The following is a 22,665-nucleotide window of genomic DNA, read 5'->3' on the forward strand; positions in this document are numbered from 1 at the left end:
GTAGAGCATCGATTATCCGAATATCGATCAACCGAAACATCGGTTAACCGAAAGCGTTCTAGTCGCCAAATTCAAATTTGCGCGCGCGCAATGTAGAAGTTTCGCTAGCACTGTTTGCGAGATTTGGCTGCAAAAAAAAAAAAAAAAAAAAGAAAAGAAAAAGAAAGAAAGAAAAAAAAAAAGAAAACGAGTTTCAGATCTCAAGCAAAAAAAAAAAAAAAATGGACTTCTTTTCCTAAACTGTATGCCTACTTTAATAGCCATTTTGAACTTGTCAAACTAGGCTAGTCAGTTCTGTGTTATTTGTGAGACGTGTGATACAAAATGTAGGCCTATATGTATAGTTTTGTGTTTAATATCCGTGTTTCTTTGTTTCATACTGCTCTTATGACACCGGTACAATTTGTTTTCATAAATGATCGGTTATCCGAAAAATCAGTTATCCGAACACTCCCCGTCCCCAATTGTTTCGGATAATCGATGCTCTATTGTATAAGCCAAAAGGAAAACGAAGTATTGGTCGACCATGACTACGATGGGAAGACGACCTCTGAGTCGGAATGGACTAGAATCGATCCACCTTGAAGTAGATGATGATGGTGATGATGATGATGATGATGATGATGCTATTGTATATAATATATATTTTTTCCCCCTACTTGAAATTCACGTAACACAGAAGCATGTATTAAGTCGCACCAGACATTCACTTTCGATGCATTACAAATGGACTGACGAATCTCATTTGGTTGCTATGAGTCCCATTTGCTACAATTTGTAACGATTAACGAAGCCAGTGCTATGAAACGTGGCTTTGTCCGTAAAAAATTAGACTTTTTAAGTACCGTACTTAGTCTTAATCAGCGTCAGTTTTAGTTGGCGCGCGATTTGAAAATTGACACGCCTGGATGCTATCTTCAACTTATATTTCACGTTTTAATTAAATGTTGTACGCGTAGAATCGTACCCCTTCCCAGGCCCCCAACAAGCCTCGATATCACACCCGTGGATTTATTCATGTGGGAATATGTAAATAGCGTTGTTTACTCGGAGGGAATCCTAAATCTGCATTCTTGCTAGAGAGGATAAGAGAACCCAGCGTCAGCCTTGCATGAGTCAGCGTGCTTCAAGGGAAACTCTGCATATCCACACAGTTGCGAATTGTACTCACGTAAGGAAGCAAAACTTGGAAATTTTTTTACTGTTTGTTTTTGACAATTTTAAGAACCAAATCCTGTCTTTCTCTCCATTATAATCTGATGTCATTTGCGTTTGAATTCTTAGACAGTTTATTCGATGACCTTGTTTGTTGCACAGAAGATGAATACATGAAGTATTCAGGAAAAAAAAAGTTTTCAGTATTTCACCTATGCTTGAATTTAATATCTTCGAAAATAAGTAAATGTAACTGAAATGTGGAACGAATAATGAATGAAAAATGCTAATGTTACTGTTACAAATAGGGGCCTACCTCTGATTGAGGTTCTGACTGTTATGTAGGCCTACATCTATTATCAGGCAAGTTTTCTTTCCTCTGATTCAGACTCTGGCTGATCTGTATGTACATCTCAAATGGTAGGCCCTACATCTCACTTGACGATGTCATAAGAAGAACAGTAATTGTTTGTATACATCTGAAATCTGACGCATCTGAGTGTCTGTAAGCGATGATTTCTCAACCAGGATAGCACGAACGGGATCGCGTCCCATCCTCCCATAGCTTTGCCGATAATTTTAATAGTAATTAAACTGTACAAGTGGGAGACTGTAAGCTTACTTCTTTCACAAGTGGCAACGTCATTAATTATGAGGGGACGGATGTTGATGAAAAGTCATCTTCTTATTTTTCACATTAGGACGATGCCTAGTAATATAGAAATCCTTTCTATGTTAATATCAACGTAAGAAATAATTTCTTATATTGCATTTTTGACGTTTTTGAATTAATAGGTCATTTTTATATGTTTTAGGCATTTTTTGGTAATTTTTAATACTTTGAAGAACTTTCATATCATTTGGCATGCATTTTACTTTCTTTTTTTTTTACAGATAAATCATTTTCTAACCAAATAGGTCAGTAGTAATTACCTACTGAATAAGTGAATAACAGTGAAGTTTGAGTGTTATAGTTTGGAACAGACTCTAAAGTCCATCCCTCATCCCACTGAAGGCTTCATTTCACACAACGGAAGTAATATAAATGCTTGAGAACAGCTTAGTTTAAGTGAGGGCTTTGATCGACCACCCCTGATTGAAACACATTGTAAACCCCCATTAAAATCTATAGTTTTCCCTTAAAACCTTCATTTTGTTGCATGTTCTTTTCCTTTATCTTAGCCATATTCCAGGAAGTTGCCTTCTCTCTCCGAGATTTGCAGGGCAGTCATTGAAACAAGGTGACTAATTTTTAAGAAGTTGTGGTGAGAGTACGGTGAATAATATTTAAATGTCATTTTCTTTTAATTTCATGTCATTTTTTCATTAGTTTAAGGGCATTTTAATGATCGTTTTAAGTAAATTTTTAGGTCATCAACATCCGCCCCCTGTTCATTATACTAACATTATATGATAACACGCTAGAAATACCACTGCACACATCATTTTATTCTTCATCTTTCACTGTTGCTGCTTTTCGTCACTGGAATTTTATTCTCTGCCGCCTGAAGTCAAGGGCTGCCGAACTTTAATTTCCTTTAAATGTAAATTAGAAAACTATCTTATGATGAGTTGCCAGACCTAACGCGTTGCAAATATTTAATGGAATGTGTTCCACTGTATTAATTATTTTTTTTTGTTTCTTATTTTTATTATCTAAATCGTGTTTATTTATTACTTAACGCCAATATGTATCCCACTGTGTTGTTTTTTATTATTAATCTATTTTTTTGGTGTACATTTTATTCAATTGTCGATTTCTGGTTTAATTATGTAAATCCTACTTAATTGTAATCTAATACTAATAAGTATACTAATGTGTTTATTTTTATTTTTACTGTGTACATTTGTTTTATTGAATTATCGGCTTCTGTTTTTATGTGATTCGTATTTGATTCTAACAACATTAATATGTATTTCACTATGTTTATTTTTATTTTATGAGGTAAATTTTGTGTAACTACCTCTTTTGATCTCATTATGTACATAAATTGTATCAGTATGTAATTACTTAATTCCGATCCAGTTTTATGTTCAACTGTGTAAGCAAGTTTTAATCCTGGTTGAGTGTAAGATAAGGCCTTACGGCCTTAACTCTGCCAGGTTAAATAAAGCCAAGTTCTTGCGCTGGCATTAGTGATTTTTCTCGCTAGCTATTTCAAGAAATGGCTCGGAAAGAATATAAATATGTAACAAAGGACTCACGCGAGTTCCTTCCTGCACATCCCTGCTTCCACCCAAAGCAAAAAATTGAAATGACGCTTCTGACGTTAAGCTACCAACCATATGTGTAACCGAGCGAGCTGACTCATGCGTATCGCATGGGATCGCATTTGGAAGATCCGTGGTTCGATTCCCGGACCAACCTGGCTGTGGTTTTCCACAGTTACTTAGGCAAATGCCGTGTTGGAATTTTCATTGCCACGATCCATTTTTCCTTCCCCTCCAGTGTAGAAAAAGAATTTAGATTTTCATATCATATCATTCATCATCCTCATCTCATTCAGTAGCCATATTCAGGTCAAGACGCATGTCTTCATCCGCTTACGGGAGAGGGCGTCTTCTCCGCAACCGTTCCTGGGTTCCCAGCGTTCCGCAATATCTCTGCCAGGATTCATTCCTTAAGAGCACTTCCAAGGGTGCTTCGACACCTTGGAAGGGCCGTTGGAATGGATCCTGTGCTGCTTGGTCACCTTGGCGGTATAGCTCGCGCAAGAAACGATTACCGAAATCCAATGGTGGCGTTGCTGTCTGTTTTGACGTGTGTATGTAGGCACGCCGAGGGAGGAGAGGTGCGGGCCAATGGAAGTACCGTCTCTTCCAAGAAGATGAACAAATGAGGACATCGCTGTGAAAATAAAGAACGTAGCAAGAGAAAAATTCGAAGCTAATTAAACGCGCAACATATGTTTACGAATGAAATAATAATACCGTGCGATACAAGACACGTATTCACATGCAGTGGAACAAACTAAAGTCGTAATGTAACTATCACAACGCAAGACTGATTCTATCGATGTCATTTCTCTTCCGACTGTACCCTTGAATATCATTCAAGTTATCTCGTGACCTTTCCTCTCGCCCGCTCTTCCTTATCGCAGTGTTTGATTCGCATTCCTTTCGTCGGTAATCCGTACTTGAGACCTATACTGTCCGTTACTCAGGAGAAGACGAGGGGCAAGAATGTGACCTTCTTGACTATCGCTGCTGATTATTATAAACATCGCTCAGATAAGCATCCCAGTATCCAGGTTATTACTCGTGCAGGAAACATGAGTAACAATGCGTATGGAAATTAAAGCTAAGTTGAACAGAAGGAGACCTAATGTTTCCGCTTACTGCAGTACAAATATTGGACGTGTTGTCGTACGTTATCTGTTCACATCTTTTCCTCCTCAGTCCGCTCTCGTCTTCTCCTGAGTCACCGACAATATGTCAACTTAGAGCGGGGGAGGGTAAGAGGCCCCCATTGGGTGAGCGGGTGAGAGGTCACATGCGGCCGTTGGGCTGGTACACCCTCGTCGTCATTCATCCCATAACATTCGGGGTGCACAAGAGCCCTCAGTATGGCCGACGTGCAAAGGGTCGTTCTAACCTGCCCGTAGCCACCGTGACCTAACCTAACGTAACCTAGATGAAAATAAATATCAAAGGTCCTTCAATAACTGTCTATTTATCTAATTAATTTGTTATTCTTTTAACTGTCTTTGTTACATTTTATAAGCTGCACATATGTTTCGCAGACTTTTATCTGAAGGCATACTTTTTACGATCTTAATGTCTAGACCTTATAGAGGTTTGAATTATTACAAATATTTGCTTGTTGTCAAGCCATTTTTTACTTTGCCTTTTTTGCACTGTTATTTTAATATTTAATTCTCTCACGTCGTGTACCTTATTATATTTCATTATGTTACTTTTACATCTATGTCTTTATGTGAAAAGCTCAATAATATGCAAGCCAGACCTGAAGATGCTATCTTAAGGGAAGGCAGAGGTGAAATTTTCGAACAAAACTGAAGAAAAAATGAAAATTTGTTTTTTTCAATTTTTATTATCTTTATTTTGATATTCCGATGATAGTTTTTGATTTTGTGCCTTTAAAAGTATGAAATTAAAACCAAGATAACTGTATTAGACTACTATATTATTCCCATAATAAACTAACACTTATCATTATTTATATACCTTCTCTGAACATATAAATAAAAAGAAATATTGAAAATTTCTTACAATATGGTGCATGGAGCATTTTATATCAAACGATATAAAGTTTTATAAAATTATTAATATTCACATAACTATTGTACTTAGAAAGTTGAAACTTGGTATGTCCATTACTAATAACATACTTAGTATCCATGATCAATTTCAAACAAAACGGATAAATTTTGTGGATTTTGAAATATTCACCTCTGCCTCCCGTTAATAGCGAAAGCGCTAGTCGCATATGTGTTTGATGTATGTAACCTAATGTAATCTTTGTATTATGCATTAGGTTTAAAAAAAATAGACAGTTATTGAAGGCCCTTTGATATTTATTTTCATCTACTTGTTAACTTGTCGGACCAACATGCCTTTCAAATTTTCTAACCTAACCTAACCTAACCTAACCTAACCTAACCATATGTGTAAAGTTGCACTATGTAACTTTTATACTTTATGGTTGCCCAGATGATGATGTTCAAGTTTAGGTCTGTCGTGTTAAAGATATTTAAGTCATTGTTTTCGTAGAACGAAGGATGGCAGCCTCACGGAATATTAAGTATCGGCATCTGCCAGTTCACAGGAACGCGCGATCTGAGAGCTGCATTAGAATTTGATTTGTGCGCCGTCGCTTCTGTTTCCCAAGTATGCGGCCTGCAAACAAAAGAGCGGAGCGATCTGAACGTTGAACCAGCTCTGGATGCTGATGTCGTGACGTCATCGCGATTACCGACATCCGGATCCAGCTGGAAGGTGGCGCTGTCTGGCGGCTGCTAGGAACATGAGCGGGGTCCGCGTCGCGGGTTCAGCTCCCGGCGCGGAGAAATCTTCTATTGGGAATTCCGTGTCACGGGTCACTTTCACGACAAATATGTTGGCACTACTGGTCCAGGGCCAAGAGTTCGGATGCACCTGTCTGCGGAAGAAAGTGGTTCTGTGGGAACGGACCGGGCCGTGCGTCAATTACAGTTCCATACCAAAGGGCCTTTTTAAGCGATTAGTGAGCCCATTGCTGACCTCGCACTTTCATAAAATCGTTCCTAAATTGCGGTACGAGTTTTTTTTATATACCGTGTCGTAAAAGTAATGTCGTGTGCCGTAGCGTCTTGGTCTAAGGCAATGTTTCTCGACCTTTTTGATGATGAGGGCCCTCTTTTCTTCAAATTACTTTAGTGCGGTCTCCTAGTCTAAGGTGTACTCTTAGAAAAATAATTCATAAACTGGTGTCCACGGACCCCTGAGGGCCCGAAACCTAAAAATCATGAATCCGCAAGTCAGTTTTCAAACTGAAACTCTATGTATTTAATAAATAATAATAATAATAATAATAATAATAATAATAATAATAATAATAATGATGATTTATTTAACCTGGCAGAGTTAAGGCCATACGGCCTTCTCTAACACTCAACCAGGAGTAAAACTGCGTTACAAAAGACACTACAAATTTACAAAGTACACTAAAATTTTACACAAAACTGAATAAGATAATATTAATAAAATGTAAACAACAAGTAAGTAGAAATCAGACATAATATATAACATACAGAAAGAAAGAAAAAAGCATAATAAAATGTGAACAACAGGTCAAAATAAATGAGATATACAAAGTATAAAAAATAAGACAATTATTGATAATAATAATAATAGTAAAAATAGTAATAAAATAGTGCGGTACAAAGCATACAATGAATACAATATTTTTAAGTACACACAGTAAGGAAAATTATGATTATATATAGCTCAACTTATCACGTTATAGATATACCATTATCGGAAAATATGAAAACAAAAATATAAAATAAGTTAAATATCACTAAAACATTTAAAAAAATGTGAATACGTGGAAACATGCAATACAACACTTGTCATAATAGTAAGTTAGTTTGGCAACTCGTCGTAAGATAATTTTCTAACTTGGATTTGAAAGATTTCAATGTTCGGTAGCCCTTATGTAAAATATAATAAAATAACATGCAATTCCAGCAGTAAATATGTTTTAAATTTCATTAAAAGTGTTGTAATTATAATTTTTTATTACTAACAAAGCTAATTTTTAGAAAGTTTGTAAAACTAAATCTGCAATGCTTGGGAAAAGTGGCATAAGTCAGTTTTCACAAACATCTTTTATTAATTCATTGACAACTTACGGAACATCTGCTCGCTTGGGAAAAGAGACACAAGTATTTCTCCCATTATAATAATTCATACAGAAGAAAATCAAATCGACATAAACCAGTGTGAAGACAGTTTTTTTCCTTCTCCTGTAAAATTAACATTTTTGACTTGTGCCACTTTTCCCGATCACTACAGAAATTTGAATTGGTTTTAATTTATAAAGCTATTTATAGCTTATGTCCCGCGCCGTGTCGTCGTGGTCTAAGGCATCCTGCCTAGGACTCGCGTTACGGAATGCGCGCTGGTTCGAGTCCTCATGGGGGAAGAAATTTTCTCATGAAATTTCGGCCAGTGTATGGCACCGGTGTCCATCCAGCATCGTGATGCACTTGGGGAGCTACGATAGGTAGCGAAATCCGGTTGCAAATGCCAGCTATAACGGCTGGGGGGATCGTCGTGCTAACCACACGATACCTCCATTCTGGTTGGATCCACCTCTGCTTCGGCATGTGGACGTGAGGCCAGCAGCCGGCTGGTCTATCTAGGCCCTTCACGGGCTGTCAATATGTTAAGGAGTCCGACAGTCCACCGCTGTGGAGTAACTATTAGCACGTCTGACCGTGAAACGAGCGGGCCCGGGTCCAAATCCTGGTTGTTTTTTCCGGGGTTTTCCTTCAATGAAGTGAAGTAGAGTTGCTGGATAACTTTCGGCGTTGGACCTCTGACTCATTTCGCCTTCAATTTACACATCATCATCATCATCATCCATACCATAACCCAGGTTAAGTTCACAGTGCGGCGTGTTGTACTTGTACAAGAACGCGGCCGTTCGGCTACCCAATCACAGAATATGAGTGGTAAGCACAATAAGCCTCAGGCTGCAGTGTACGCCTTCGTGTCCCTCCTCCGTATGAGAGAGAGAGAGAGAGAGAGATACATGGATCATTCAATAATTAGTGGCAACAATGTTTGTGTGTGGCGCTATCAGCGGTAAATGTTGCAGACTGGTAACAATGAGAAAGAAGAGCATCTGATGTGTGTTATCTGTGAGTTTGAAGACAATAATCTCATTTATAAGATATCTATAGTGAGTTTAATTTGTAGACTTATGTGTAGTGCTCTAAAATGTTTAACAAATACGAACAAAGATGCTTCATTAAAATTCAGATTGCAAGAGGCAAGAATTTTCGACAATGTCATGCCGCATTACTGGAAGCTTGTGGTAGAGACACTTCACCATATCGTACCGTGGCTACATGAGCATATGCAAGAGCACTCTTATTTGTCCATCTGCTGGGGTGTTGTCTCACATGTTTCCTGCCTACCTCCATTTTAAGCAGCTTCCTGTAGTTACGATGTCTCTTAATCCTGTTCTCTTTCTTATTCCGTGGTTCTGTATTCTGTCTTTCAATGTTAAGCCCAAAAGTTTTCTTTCCATTTCTCTTAGACAGATTCTTATTGCTTGTCTGTGCTTTATTAAACTTCATATTTGAGAGCCATATAATAGGGTCAATAGAATTCATTCAGTATGCAGCCCCTATAAACTTCTGGAGTAATTTTTTCCTACAAAATATGTAATTTTTCAAGTTTCACAACAAACAAATTGCTACATAATCCACAGTTTAGAAGATAGACAGATTGGGTTTGCAGTAAAAACTTCACTTTTCGCAGGCATTTGGTCCCTGTATAAACATCAAAGGGTTTCACATAAGTATAAGGACAGGAATGAAACATCACTTATGGATGGGTGTCCTTAAACGTTTGGCAGAAGCTGTAATAACCCAAAATTAAGGGAATCAATACGCCTCAGACAAGACCAATGTTTCCCTGTTGTATATTCACGTAGGCTACGCAAAGAGCACGGACGGAATGAGACGTAAGAGTAATCAAAGCGAGGATTATGATGCATTCCGTGCAACGTAACGTGACGGAACTTGACAGAAAGAAATGCTGTAATATTAGTTATGTGCTTACATGCACTTAACGTTATGCAACAAACTCAGACTGGCGGTTGTGCTAGGCTTGGCTAGAATAAACACGTCCGACACTGAGTGAAACAGACTATCAGCTGTTCTGATTTCTCGATATCTTTTCCTTTATTTAGAATCTTTCTGTCTGTAATGCGTAGTCTTTCTTCGTATGTTCGAGGATGTATGTTGAAAGCTTAGATTTTACTCTATCACAGCCATGACGAAAATGTGATCATGCGCCGAGCCACTGTATAACCTGCAACGTGCATAGCACCTATGGAGGGAGGCGGACACCCGAAGTGAAACAACTGTCTGACTTATTAACGGATTTTCATTTCCCTTACGTCAAGCACTTAAATATAATTTTATTCAGTATAAGGGTACAGACTAATGTGCAGTACGTGTAACGAAGAAAGAAATGAATAAGAAAAGATAGGACACATTATCACAACCTAAAATTAACTGTCTTCAGAATGTATCTGCGACAGAGTTTTAAAAATCAGGAATTATGTCACTTACTGCCAGTCGTAGTTGATCATGAAGGTATTTGTCTATCAGTTGTGATGTAAATTTGGTTTTTACTATTTCCGTTGTTGAAAATAATTTTTCACAAACATAAGTTGCAGCGAACATGGCTTCAACAGAGCAAGCGAAAGAACGAAGCTTCGGATATTTATTTAGAGTTCAACATTTGTCAAGTCCTCACATCTAGCTTTCATTTAACATCACGTTGTAAACCTGTGAGTTTAAATTGAAGATCTAACCGCATTATTCGTACATCTGCTGAAAAAGGATCGACGTACAGAGATAATAATAATAATAATAATAATAATAATAATAATAATAATACTTAATGTTTTAATGTTTTATGTTTTATGAGTAATATATATAGCAGGAGAATGGAGAAAGTTACACAACATAGAACTGCACGCATTGTATTCTTCACCTGACATAATTAGGAACATTAAATCCAGACGTTTGAGATGGGCAGGGCATGTAGCACGTATGGGCGAAACCAGAAATGCATATAGAGTGTTAGTTGGGAGACCGGAGGGGAAAAGACCTTTAGGTGGGAAGATAATATTAAAATGGATTTGAGGGAGGTGGGGTATGATGATAGAGACTGGATTAATCTTGCACAGGATAGGTACCGCTGGCGGGCTTATGTGAGGGCGGCAATGAACCTTCGGGTTCCTTAAAAGCCATTTGTAAGTAAGTAAGTATGAGTAATATATAGTATAATGCCGTTTTATGTTATACAACAGTTTTCCTCGTAATACTTCTGAACAAATCATACATTTAATATTTTCATCATATTGGCATCAAAAAAATGCGTCCTCCCATCCTACTTGAAACTTTCGTTTTTGTAGAGGTACATGGTTTCGAGAGAGACATTGCGACGATACGCCACTCGCAGGTCAGAGACAAATACAAATGGAACGGAGTTTGACTCCAGTAAGTGACAGGATGGGGATTGGGGGTCCGTAGGAAGCAAGAGAAATGCATAGCTATCATTGTGAGCCATAATGTGCTCGTGAGTCACATTTTCGCCACGGCTGCTCTATCAGATGCTTTATTTTCTATTACTGGCATATATGTTGGTTTGCGAGATTATAAGTACTAGAAACGTTCATCGTTCTTGATGTGAAACTTTATTAACATTTGAAAAATATAGTCACATATTTGTATACTTGTTCATTCACATATTCCAATAATACGTTTACATTTCAAACTCTTTCGTATATTACCCGAGATACTAAAGTTAAATTGGTAAACGACGCTTCAATAGTAAATAGCGCCAAACAGCATATTATGCTATCTATTTTATCACGTTACTTTACGTTACGTTAATTCCATTCCCGGCTTAAATCGGTATCGGTACATCGTCTATCATTATGCACGCTGAGACTTATCAGTTGCAAGCTGTTTTGGTATCTCAAACATATCCAGATGCCAGCTGATACAATGTCGCTTGCGCTATTTCGTAGAATGAGTTTTGAGTCTAAAGAAAGAAGAAAACAGTACAACGTGGTCTATTGTGACGAGAATCCAAGCCTCCGCATACCGGTAAGGCATCGTGTTACAAACACTTTCAAGTCTGAGTATTTCTGACAAAGTAAATATTATTCAACGCCTTGAAAACGCAGTAATGTTAAGGATATTGCTAGCGAGAGTAAGCTAATATTCATTTATTTTTATTTTTTTCTTTATTTATTTATTTGATCCTTTATTGATTTATTTACTTATTCCTTCATTAATTCATTCGTTTATTTTTCTCTTTATTTATTTGATCCTTTATTGATTTATTTACTTATTCCTTCATTAATTCATTCGTTTCTTTCTTTCTTTCTTTCTTTCTTTATTTGATCCTTTATTGATTTATTTACTTATTCCTTCATTAATTCATTCGTTTATTTTCTTCTTTCTTTATTTGATTCTTTATTGATTTATTTACTTATTCCTTCATTAATTCATTCGTTTATTTTTTCTTTCTTTATTTGATCCTTTAAAGATTTATTTACTTATTCCTTGATTAATTCATTCGTTTATTTTTTTCTTTCTTTATTTGATCCTTTATTGATTTATTTACTTATTCCTTAATTAATTCATTCGTTTATTTCTTTCTTTCTTTATTTAATCCTTTATTGATTTATTTACTATTCCTTCATTAATTCGTTTATTTTTTTCTTTCTTTATTTGATCCTTTATTGATTTATTTACTTATTCCTTCATTAATTTATTCGTTTATCTTTTCTTTTTTTATTTGATCCTTTATTGATTTATTTACTTATTCCTTCATTAATTCATTCGTTTATTTTTTCTTTCTATATTTGTTCCTTTATTGATTTATTTACTTATTCCTTCATTAATTCATTCGTTTATTTTTTTCTTTATTTGATCCTTTATTGATTTATTTACTTATTCCTTCATTAATTCATTCGTTTATTTATTTATTTGATCCTTTATTGATTTATTTACTTATTCCTTCATTAATTCATTCGTTTATTTTTTTCTTTCTTTATTTGATCCTTTAAAGATTTATTTACTTGTTTCTTGATTAATTCATTCGTTTATTTTTTTCTTTCTTTATTTGAACCTTTATTGATTTATTTACTTGTTCCTTCATTAATTCATTCGTTTATTCACTCATCCATTCATAACTTCACTCACTGGCTCCTTCTTTTCTTTCTATCTTTCTTTACTTATTTATTTATTTAGTTATTTATTTATATTTATTCATTCATTAATTTATTATTTTATTTATATACGTTCTAGGAAATAAAATTAATTTGCATTAACGTTGTATAAGATTCGCTTTTATAATGCATTACAACTCTTAAATATCTATTCCCGTATGATCGATTTTTTACTGTCCAAAATATTCCTTGACTTTCATGTTCTACCTATCAAAAGATGATGCTTGCCGATTGCAGAGAACTTACTCCGCGTGTTATATCAGTCGGTGAAGATTGATTTTCTACTAAATCGAAGAAGCAGTGTACAACGGATTTACCAGGTTGGGGGAATTTTTACTTGTTCGGGGAGGTTTTCAGAGAATCTTCGGAGAAATTAATTACACGTTCGGGGTGCTCCACAGTGTGCAATTTTCTCAATCTAGCTGGTCAAAATTCATTTTTCGACTTGTTGATTTCACTATATATTTTTATGAATGCATGTCTCTGAATGTACGAGGCATCGTATGAAGACACTGAGCGATATTTCTCGCGGATATTTATTTGTTTTAGACTAGCGTAAACATTGCTATCTGCAAAGTGTTGAATCCACACTCCTCAGTCGCAATAGAGAGCGCTTTGTTGGAAGTCGCATTAAGAACTAGTAAATTGGTTTTCTTTTCTTCTTTCATATGGAATTTGTAAATCCAGGTATGTGCATACATCATGATGTGTAATTTAGCTAAATTACTAAGTTAGAACCCCCAATACGTCTTATATTTGGTATGAAGAAGATTTATACATTTTTTTCCAAAAATTCTGACTTCAACTTCAGTTATGAAATAGGAGCTCCTGTGTCTTGTCAAAACAATTTTATATTTATATTCCGACATTATTATCTGTATGAAATATTGTTTGCTCTGTTACGTATATCTGCGAACCTAACCGATATTAATTATTTTCAGTGGTGTGACGGCTATAGTCCTCCGGCAGCTTTTTGGAGTTTAGATGCTTTCATCCTGTAGATGCCATCTCTTAAATATAAATAAATATATAACGTGGGTAGTTCAAATACACTCAGCAGTGGGTCTGTCTGTGAAGTAATAAAAACAGGACATATGAGCCATTCAGAGCAGAAGTGGTGTAAGTCAAAATTGGGTAATGAGGTTTAAGGGAACCAAGTAGTGATTAGGGGTCAAAAATCCGATTTTTTATTTTGTGTTTTAAAATAAAGTACGAAACTACTCTTTAAAATAATGTAAATATTGTGGGGGATATTTTTGTAGATAAGCCTTTTAAATGGCCTCTTTAAATTTGGCGGTGCATGTAATTCATACATAATTTTGTTTTTTTAAATGCAGTTTTCCATAAGTTGACACTTTTAAAACATAAGTGTATTTTTCTCTTAAACTACTGAATCGATTTACATGAAATTTTTACAGTGTTTTCTGCAGCCTGTGTTTTACATAGCAGACCTACGGGTTTAGGAATATCACACACATAACACGAGAAAAAAATATATGTACTGAAAAAAAAATTGTAAAATATGTTAAACAAAGTTCAATATTTTTTCTGTTTCACTAAATTTTGCTTTAGAATTTACAATATACATTACTCGATAACTTAAAAAAATACAAGGCATGAGTGAAGACTGTAGCAAGTAATGTGCACCTGAAGAATGAGGTAGTGGGAAAACAGGTTGTCAATTAGGACCTTTCTTTTACACTTGGATACGAAACAAATTAGTTGTCTTCTATACCACTGAATTCAAAATGGTTGAGTGTATAAGCCTGGAAACTTTTATTCAATTCTGAACATTAGAAGCCTAGAAATATTGAACTAAAGTTTTGTATTAGAATTTTTTAACGGCACAGACATCACTACCCACTCCTCTTAAAGTAAAAATTCAATAAAATACAGCGCAAAGTAGCAATTAATATTCAATTTATTTAAACTATTAGTAGTCAGTGGATAGCACGAAGGACATATTAATTTCTTATAAAAAACACATTTCATATAATCAGTTACTTTTTTAATTTAATTATAAAACTTTAAAATCTCGACGATTAATAAATAGTCAAATTTTACTCTATAAGACTGTTAACAGTATATTGAATAACTGTGATTTTCTTAAATTCCTTCTGTTCAATGTAAAAAGAACAATTACGTCATAGGGAACCTTTTGTTATTCCAATTTCTAGAACTGTTTTCTTCAAGAACTCTCCGTTGTTTTTTATGTGTAATACTTATAACTCTCTGTCTTTAAACTGTGATACTCAATTAGATTTCAGTTTAATAGTTTAAAAATTTCATACAATATTAAAAAGAATTGTATTTCCTTAGATATTTAAATTATGAAGAAGTGTATTATAATGTTTTTTTACTCTAGTTTTTAAATAATTTTGCATTATTATATTGACTTTGGCACTATATTAACTGCAGTATTATATTTTAGCATCTATTACCAGTTTGTATTTTCTTTCTTTCGTTTGTGTTGTTTGTTTTGTTTTTCTTATTATGTATTTTGTATATGTATCCATGTAAGCCACCTGTAATTGGAAGCTCGCTTCTGTTGTTGGGGGATTTAAAATAAAATAAAATAAAATTACCCAATTTTGACTTACACCACTTCTGCTCTGAACGGCTCATATAAGAAATAAAAATAAAAATTGGTATATAGTAAGTTAAAATGTAAAAACTCTGATTTGCGGCAAAATCACTTTAAAGTTTATAATAATATGCATTCTGAATATATTAACGACTTATATGGGATAAACTGAATTTCTAACTTAGAAATAAGAGTAGTAGTAGTAGGGTTTAAGAAGGGCGCGTCAGCTACTATGGCTATTTGCGCCCTTATCTAAAATTCTTAATCTATCAAAGACATAATAAATAATATAATAATCAAAGTGCTAAAAAAAACTAAAAAGCGTTGTCACAATATAACGAGGCACACAAATGCAGTATACATAAGGTGATTTCTACACAATCATAAAAGTGAGCAATTCTACGAACCCTAGGTGGTTTTCAAGACGAACAAATAAAACAATAATTCTAAGACCACCAGAGCTAAATTGTAAATCATATATTAAAAACAATAAAATTATATAAAATGTTCGGATGTATAAAGTCCGAAATGTCAACAATGTAAAACAACAAATGTATCCTCCGGATGTAAAGGGTCCGGAGGATAAGTAAAACGGATCAATAAAAAACTAAATCACCTTATCCAAACCTGTATTCGATAAAAATCTCAGAACTGCATTTGCACAATTAAAATCATTTCCAAGAGCGTCACGTAGTGTCGGCCGAATTCCATATTGCCGGCGGACACGGTCATATTTTCTACAACGCAATAAAAAATGTTCCACCGTAAGTGGAAATAAGATACCGCGATGAAATCTTCACTCAGTATTTCTCAAAAAACCCTAGATTTTTGGCACCATGCGTAAAAGTGAAGAAAATGGCCAAAACGGACCAAAACTCAGTAGCGGTCCCCTTAACAGCAATTATTAGCGGCGTATTGACGCATAAAACTCGCGACACAACCTGCTACGATTTTCTTTTTTGCGTGTGCCCAGCGTCACAAAGACTGACGTATAACTTATGCTATTTTGTTGTCGTAGATGCGATGGAGGTGAGCGCCATGGACTGGAGTTCCGAGGAGTTCGTGACGGTGGTGGCGGTGGAGGGCGCGAGCACCGAAGAGTTCGTGACGGTGCTGAGCGTCGGCGCGCCCAGCTCCACCCCCGACACCGAGGACGTGCTGGTGTACCGCCTTCCTGGGGAACGGCTAGGCTTCGGCCTCAAGTTCGAGGGCGGCACGAGCTCCGGCGAGCGGGTGCGCCGCCTCTTCATCCAGTCGTGCGCGCCGGACAGCCCCGCGTCCAGGGCCCGCTGCTCGTGGGGCGCCCTGCAGGAGGGCGACGAGGTCCTGCAGATCGACACGGTGCCTGTAACCTCCATGACGCGCCTGGACTGCGTGCGAGCCCTCAAGGAGTCGCATGTGGTTATCAAGCTGCAGGTTCGACACCCGGCACCTGCGCCGCCGCCCGTCCCTCCAAGGCGCCGATCGCACGCCGTGCTGGGGCCTCCCACCGCTTTCGCCGACGTACCGCCCGAAGCCGAGGTGTACCTGGACCTCCTGGCACAAGAAGACGAGGAGCTGAGCTGCCTTACGGGCTCTGAGAGCGACGATACTGGCAGCAGCATATCCACAGTCGTGGCGCCGCATATAGACCTCGCTAGGGTGCTGGGTCCCTTCGAGCAGCTGGAGAGAGAGCTGGAGGCCGCCCACGATGACGCCCTGCAGCCGCCTCTCAGCTTCCAAGACGCGCCGCTCAGCTACGGCGACGAGAAGGTCCTGCCGCCCAAGCCGGCTCCACGCCGCGATGTCCAGGCGAAATTCCGCTCTGGCAAGAAACGGCCTCCACCTCCGCCGCCGCCCAGGAGCGACCGCCCCCAGTGCCCGCTCAACGTGCAGACGATTGCTGTTGCAGAAACAGACCGCGGGGATCTGCCCCGTCTGGTGGACGTCGTGCCCAAAACAGCGGACGAACCCCTGGTGAACGGTGTCGAAAATTGCCCCGTGATCATTAAGAGGAAAGAGATTTGCCCCTCGGCCGTAGACAGCGAGGACAACAGTCCTGTCCTGACGAGAAGGACAGAAGAGGAGAACGGCCCTGTTGTCATAACACTGGCAGAGCGCACTGTTATCGGAGAAGAAAACGGGAAGGTGAACGAACAGCAGACGAGCACTTGCGGAAGTGAAGTCGCTCAGAAGGATGAGAGCAGACCTGTTCCAGACAAAGAAAAGAATCTGCGAGACGAAGAGGCTTCGACAGACGAAAGTGAATATCGGAAGACGCAAAATGGCAAGGACAGCAATAGTCTTGTGAAGTTCGGCAAAGAAAATTGTATTAGTAAGACGGACCTCAAAGAAAATATTGATGTGTCTACAGATAGTAGAGAAACTTGGTCTGTTAGATCGGACACAGTTTTCCTTTCGGACTGTAATAAAAACAACTATCTGACATCCAGTCCTGAGGTAAATACCCAAACTGCTATTGACAATAAGAAAACTACCTCAATGATTCCAGATAGTGTTTTACCCGATAATAATGCTGTCGGGACCACTTTTCCCGATAGTAAGACAAATAATCGCATTTCAGCCGACATTACGACCAACGGCCCAACTTCGTTCCATAGTGTGACAGCTGGCCTCATTTTACAAGACAATAAGCCAGCTAGTTCTGCTTTGCCTGATAATAAAGCTGCTGACTCTAATTTATCCGATAATGTAAGCGAGACAACTTGCCATGTTTTACCCGTTAGTGAGATGACTAGCAGTGTTAAGACCTCAAAACCCACTCTGACCGATAAAAATCCATCAGATTCCGCTTTACCCGATAGTAAGATCAATGACTCCACTTTACCTGACATTGAAACCTCAAACCACACTCTGGTCGATAGCAAGTCATCAAAATCCACTCTACCCGACATTAAGACAGTGAACTCCGCTTTACCAAATAGTAAGACAGTTATCCTCTCTTCACCCGACAGCAGTCCAGCTAGTTCCACCGTACCAGATAGTACGACAACTATCCCAACGTCACTCGACAATAAAACGAGTAGCTCTACTTTGCCAAATAGTACAACTATCTCCACTTCACCTGACAGTGAAACAACTAGCTCCATTTTACCTAATAGTACAATTATTTCCACGTCAGCTGGCAGCAAAGCAATAAACACCGATGTACCTAATAGTAAGGCAACTATCTCCAATTCATCAGACAGCAGCACAACAAATTCCAATACTTTAAATAGTAAGGCAACTAGCCCCACTTCACCCGATGGTAAGACAGCAAATTCCACTGTACTAAATTGCAATGCAACTATCCACACTACACCTGATAGTAAAACAGCAAACTCCACTGTACAAAATAGTAAGACAGTTATCCCCACTTCACCTGATGGTAAGACAGCAAATTCCACTGTACTAAATAGCAAGACAACTATCCCCACTTCACCTGATGGTAAGACAGCAAATTCCACTGTACTAAATAGCAAGACAACTATCCCCACTTCACCTGATAGTATGACAGCAAACTCCATTGTACCAAATAGTAAGACAGCTATCTCCACTTCACCTGATGCTAAGATAGCAAACTCCACTGTACCAAATAGTAAGGCAGCTATCTCCACTTCACCTGATGCTAAGACAGCAAACTCCACCGTACCAAATAGTAAGGCAGCTATCTCCACTTCACCTGATGCTAAGACAGCAAACTCCATTGTGCTAAATAGCAATGAAATTATCTCCACTTCACTCGATAGTAAGACAGCAAACTCTAATAAGGAAACTATCACCAGTACACCTAATAATAAGACAATCAACCTCACTTCACCTGAAAAGCTAACTGAACCTACTTTAACCGATAGTACCATCTTACCTATTTCTAAGGAAAGTAGCCCCAGGTTACCCGAATACATGGTTGATTGTACCACTTCATCTAATAATAAGATAACTATCACTGCACGATCGAAAACTAAGGAAACTAGCTTAGATATATCCAGTAGGACCACTTTACCTGATGGCCAGGCAACTGTCCTCGCTGAATCCAATGGCAAGATTACCAACCCTACTATATTGGATGGTAAAACAACTTTATCTGATAGCAAGGATATCCGTTCAATTTCAACCAATGCTTTAGAGGACAGTGAGGCAACTTTAATTTGTTTACTCGATAATAAAAGAAACAACCCCATTTTACCAGTTGACAAAATGACAACCCCACCTTTACCCGACAGTCAGGTAACTGCGCCCATTTTGCCTGATTCTAAGACAACTAGCCTGAAGTCACTTGATGGTGAAGTACATAGATCCAGTTTACCCGAGAGTGAGGTAATGATTACCAATTTACCCGACCGTGATGCCACTTCCCCCGCTTTGCCCGACGGTGAGGAGACTATCCCCACTTCATCCGATAAGAAGGAAATCATTTCTGATAGACACGAAAGTAAGGATGGTGCAGATAGTCTCATGACGGGTGAAGCAGTCGAGAAAGAAGAGGCTGAGGACTCAGAAGTGATAGTGGACGTTCCTCCGAGGACGCAGCTCGATTCCGACTCGGACGGGGAGGACTTCCTGCTGGACCTGCCGGAGACGGAGCTGCTGGAGCAGGGAGGCTCTGTGTTCCAGCCCGCCACCGGCGCCCTTCTGACAGCTTCCGACGCCACTTTCTTCCCCTTCCGCTGCTGGGGCGCGTCCTGCCATCTGGCGACTATAGGAGAAGATGAGGAGGAGGACGTCAGCAACCAGGGGTAAGTTGCGTAGTATAGTCTTGGATGAATATAATAGGATGCGAAAGTTAATGACTTTCCCTTTTTAAACGCTAGAGGCGGTAATTGCTAGAAATTGATCTTGCTGCCACCTGATATTGTTCGTGATAACTAATTACTGCATGCATATAGCACACCACGTGGTGAAAGCAATAACTAATTACTTGACGAATCTAGCAGCGCACTAAGTGGCGGAAAGTATAATTATGTGCATAAAACATCTACCCCTTCTGAAACCTACTGATTTAAAATAAACTATTTAAATTTGTATTTCTCCCTTTTTCGTATGTCTTGTATATACGAATCTGTGACAGGTTAGGTTAGGTTAGGTTAGATTAGGTTAGGTTAGTTTATGTTTTTGGTATGCCTGGCATATACAAATCTGTGGCAGGTTAAGTTAGTTTAGGCATTTTGTATGTCTTTCATATACTAAGTCAAGTGAAATGTGCGTTTCCCGTTATATTTTTAAATGTTCTAGGCCTATCTCTTTTTTTCTCGTTTTAAATAATATAATCAGTTTTAGGTTTTCCACACCGATCAATTCTTTCCAATTTTTACCTATTTTCTAATATACAGGGCATATCAAAAGTCCGGTAACACTTTCAATATTTTATTACACAAAACCTACTAATGACAGCACTTTTAAACACAGTCAACACAGTTTAAAGTCAAACTCTCAAAGTTCTGTTTACACCTTACAGAGATTCAATGTGTGAACCACGAGTGACTCGGCAGATGTCAAACTCTTCCCATACCCTTTTCAACATATCCTCTGTGACTGTGGCAGCGGCTTCTCGAATTCTGGTTTTTAGTTCCTCTAAATCATGTGGCAAAGGCGGTACAAACACACGGTCCTTTAGTTACCCCCATAGAAAAAAATCACATGCAGTCATATCGGGTGACCTTGACGGCCATATCATGAAACATCTGTCCCTTACTCCAGCACGTCCTATCCAACTATCAGACATCTCCGTATTCAGGTAAGCACGAACTGCATTGTGGAAACGTGGCGGAGCCCCATCTTGCTGAAAGATGAAATCGTCATCGAGATCTTGTCTAAGTTGAGGCACCAACCATTGCTCCAACATGTCCAGATATGAATGTCCAGTCACAGTAGCCTCAATGTAGAAGAAAGGTCCGTACAGTTTTCGTTGTGACAACGCGCAGAAAACATTCACCTTTGGTGAATCACGCTCATGTTCAATGATTCTGTGAGGTTTCTGTGTACCCCAAACACGACAGTTGTGCTTGTTAATTTTCCCACTCGTATGGAATGTCGCTTCGTCGCTGAAAATTAAGCGTCTGAATAAGTCATCGTCGTCTGCTGCCTGTTGCTATCATTAGTAGTTTTTGTGTAATAAAATATTGAAAGTGTTACCGGACTTTTGATATGCCCTGTATTTTCAAGTCAATTGACGTCCTATACGAATTCTTCACATTCCACACTACTTCCCTCAGAAAATTAGACTTCTTCCACTTGTTTCGCCCCCCCCCCCCAAAAAAAAAAGTCAGCGTCGCGTGCTATAGAAAACCCCAAGTTTTCTATATAAAATCTCGGCAAATAATATTTCTCTTACATTTCTTTAACTTTTTGTACAAATCCACATACATACATACATACATACATACATACATACATACATACATACATACATACATACATACATATTACGCTATCTATTATTTAATTTGTTTTCAGTGTACCAGGCGTTTCTGTTGTGGAGGAAGAGGAGGAGGAGGTAGACGAGGAAGAGGACGAATACGAAGAGGAAGATCAGGAGGAGGAAAAAGAAGATGAAAATGAGATTGAGAAGGAGAAAGAAGAAGAAAAAGAGAAGGAAGAAGAAAAGGAGGAGAAAGAAGATGGAGTCGAGATGGAGAAGAAAGAGCAGAAGGAAGTGGACCTCCAGGAGGACAGAGTGGATTCGAGCGAGGTCCTCTCGGCCGAAACCCGTCTCGACAACCTGCTACTCGGTGCAGAAAGACCGGAGAAGATGGCGGCAGTGGCGGCGATCGAATTTGAAGGTAGGCAAAGTGAATACATTGTTTATGTGGCATGCAACATTTCTTTTAGATACTATAACACGTTTCTACTATAGATTTGGTTTTCGTTATTGCCTCTCTAACATCTGTCCGTCTTGTAGAAAGTGAAGAGAAATTGATGGACAACATTCCGCCATGCGATTCTTTGACGGAAGTCGACACACTGCTCCTATTTACATACATTCCCAGCCTTATTTATATTTAAAGAAATGTGGATTAAAATAAATTAGAGATATGACATCACTGGAAATATTCTTTACCAATATTATTTCCGGGTTTAGTTCTCTAGCGATGTTGTTTGGGTGAATTATGTGGTAAGCATATTGGTTCTGTTATTCCAAGAGCAGTGCAGTGCAGTGGCGAAGCATGAAATTTTGAGCAGGGGAAGCTAACTCAAGTTGTCTTTCATGCAATATGAGAAAACGCATTACAAAAATATAGTCTTAAAATAAATAGTAGTCAATTTCAAGTCAGCAGTCGAAGATTGGTTGGAACATCGTAAGTAACACCAATAAGGCATGACCTCAAATGATACGTAGTAAAATATGATTTCACTGTTTACGCATATCTTTTAACAAATAATCACGTATACGTATAACATTAGCTCACTCCCTGTCATACTTAGAGAAATCACAATATTAGTATCATTACGTAAGTAT

General features: G+C 38.0%; 1 protein-coding gene across 3 annotated transcripts in view; it reads left to right on the forward strand.

Moving 5' to 3' along the window:
- Nucleotides 1-22,665, forward strand: part of bbg (big bang) — a 323,045-nt gene that overhangs the window by 97,322 nt on the left and 203,058 nt on the right. For all 3 annotated transcript variants that reach the window (XM_069816372.1, XM_069816374.1, XM_069816373.1), the window contains exons 2-3: nucleotides 16,249-19,945; nucleotides 21,663-21,988. In XM_069816372.1, the coding sequence (XP_069672473.1) occupies nucleotides 16,254-19,945; nucleotides 21,663-21,988 (4,018 nt within the window). In that variant the 5' untranslated portion in view covers nucleotides 16,249-16,253. The remainder of the gene's footprint in view (nucleotides 1-16,248; nucleotides 19,946-21,662; nucleotides 21,989-22,665) is intronic.

This window comes from Periplaneta americana, chromosome 17 (assembly GCF_040183065.1).
Source record: "Periplaneta americana isolate PAMFEO1 chromosome 17, P.americana_PAMFEO1_priV1, whole genome shotgun sequence".
Lineage (NCBI taxonomy): Eukaryota > Metazoa > Arthropoda > Insecta > Blattodea > Blattidae > Periplaneta > Periplaneta americana.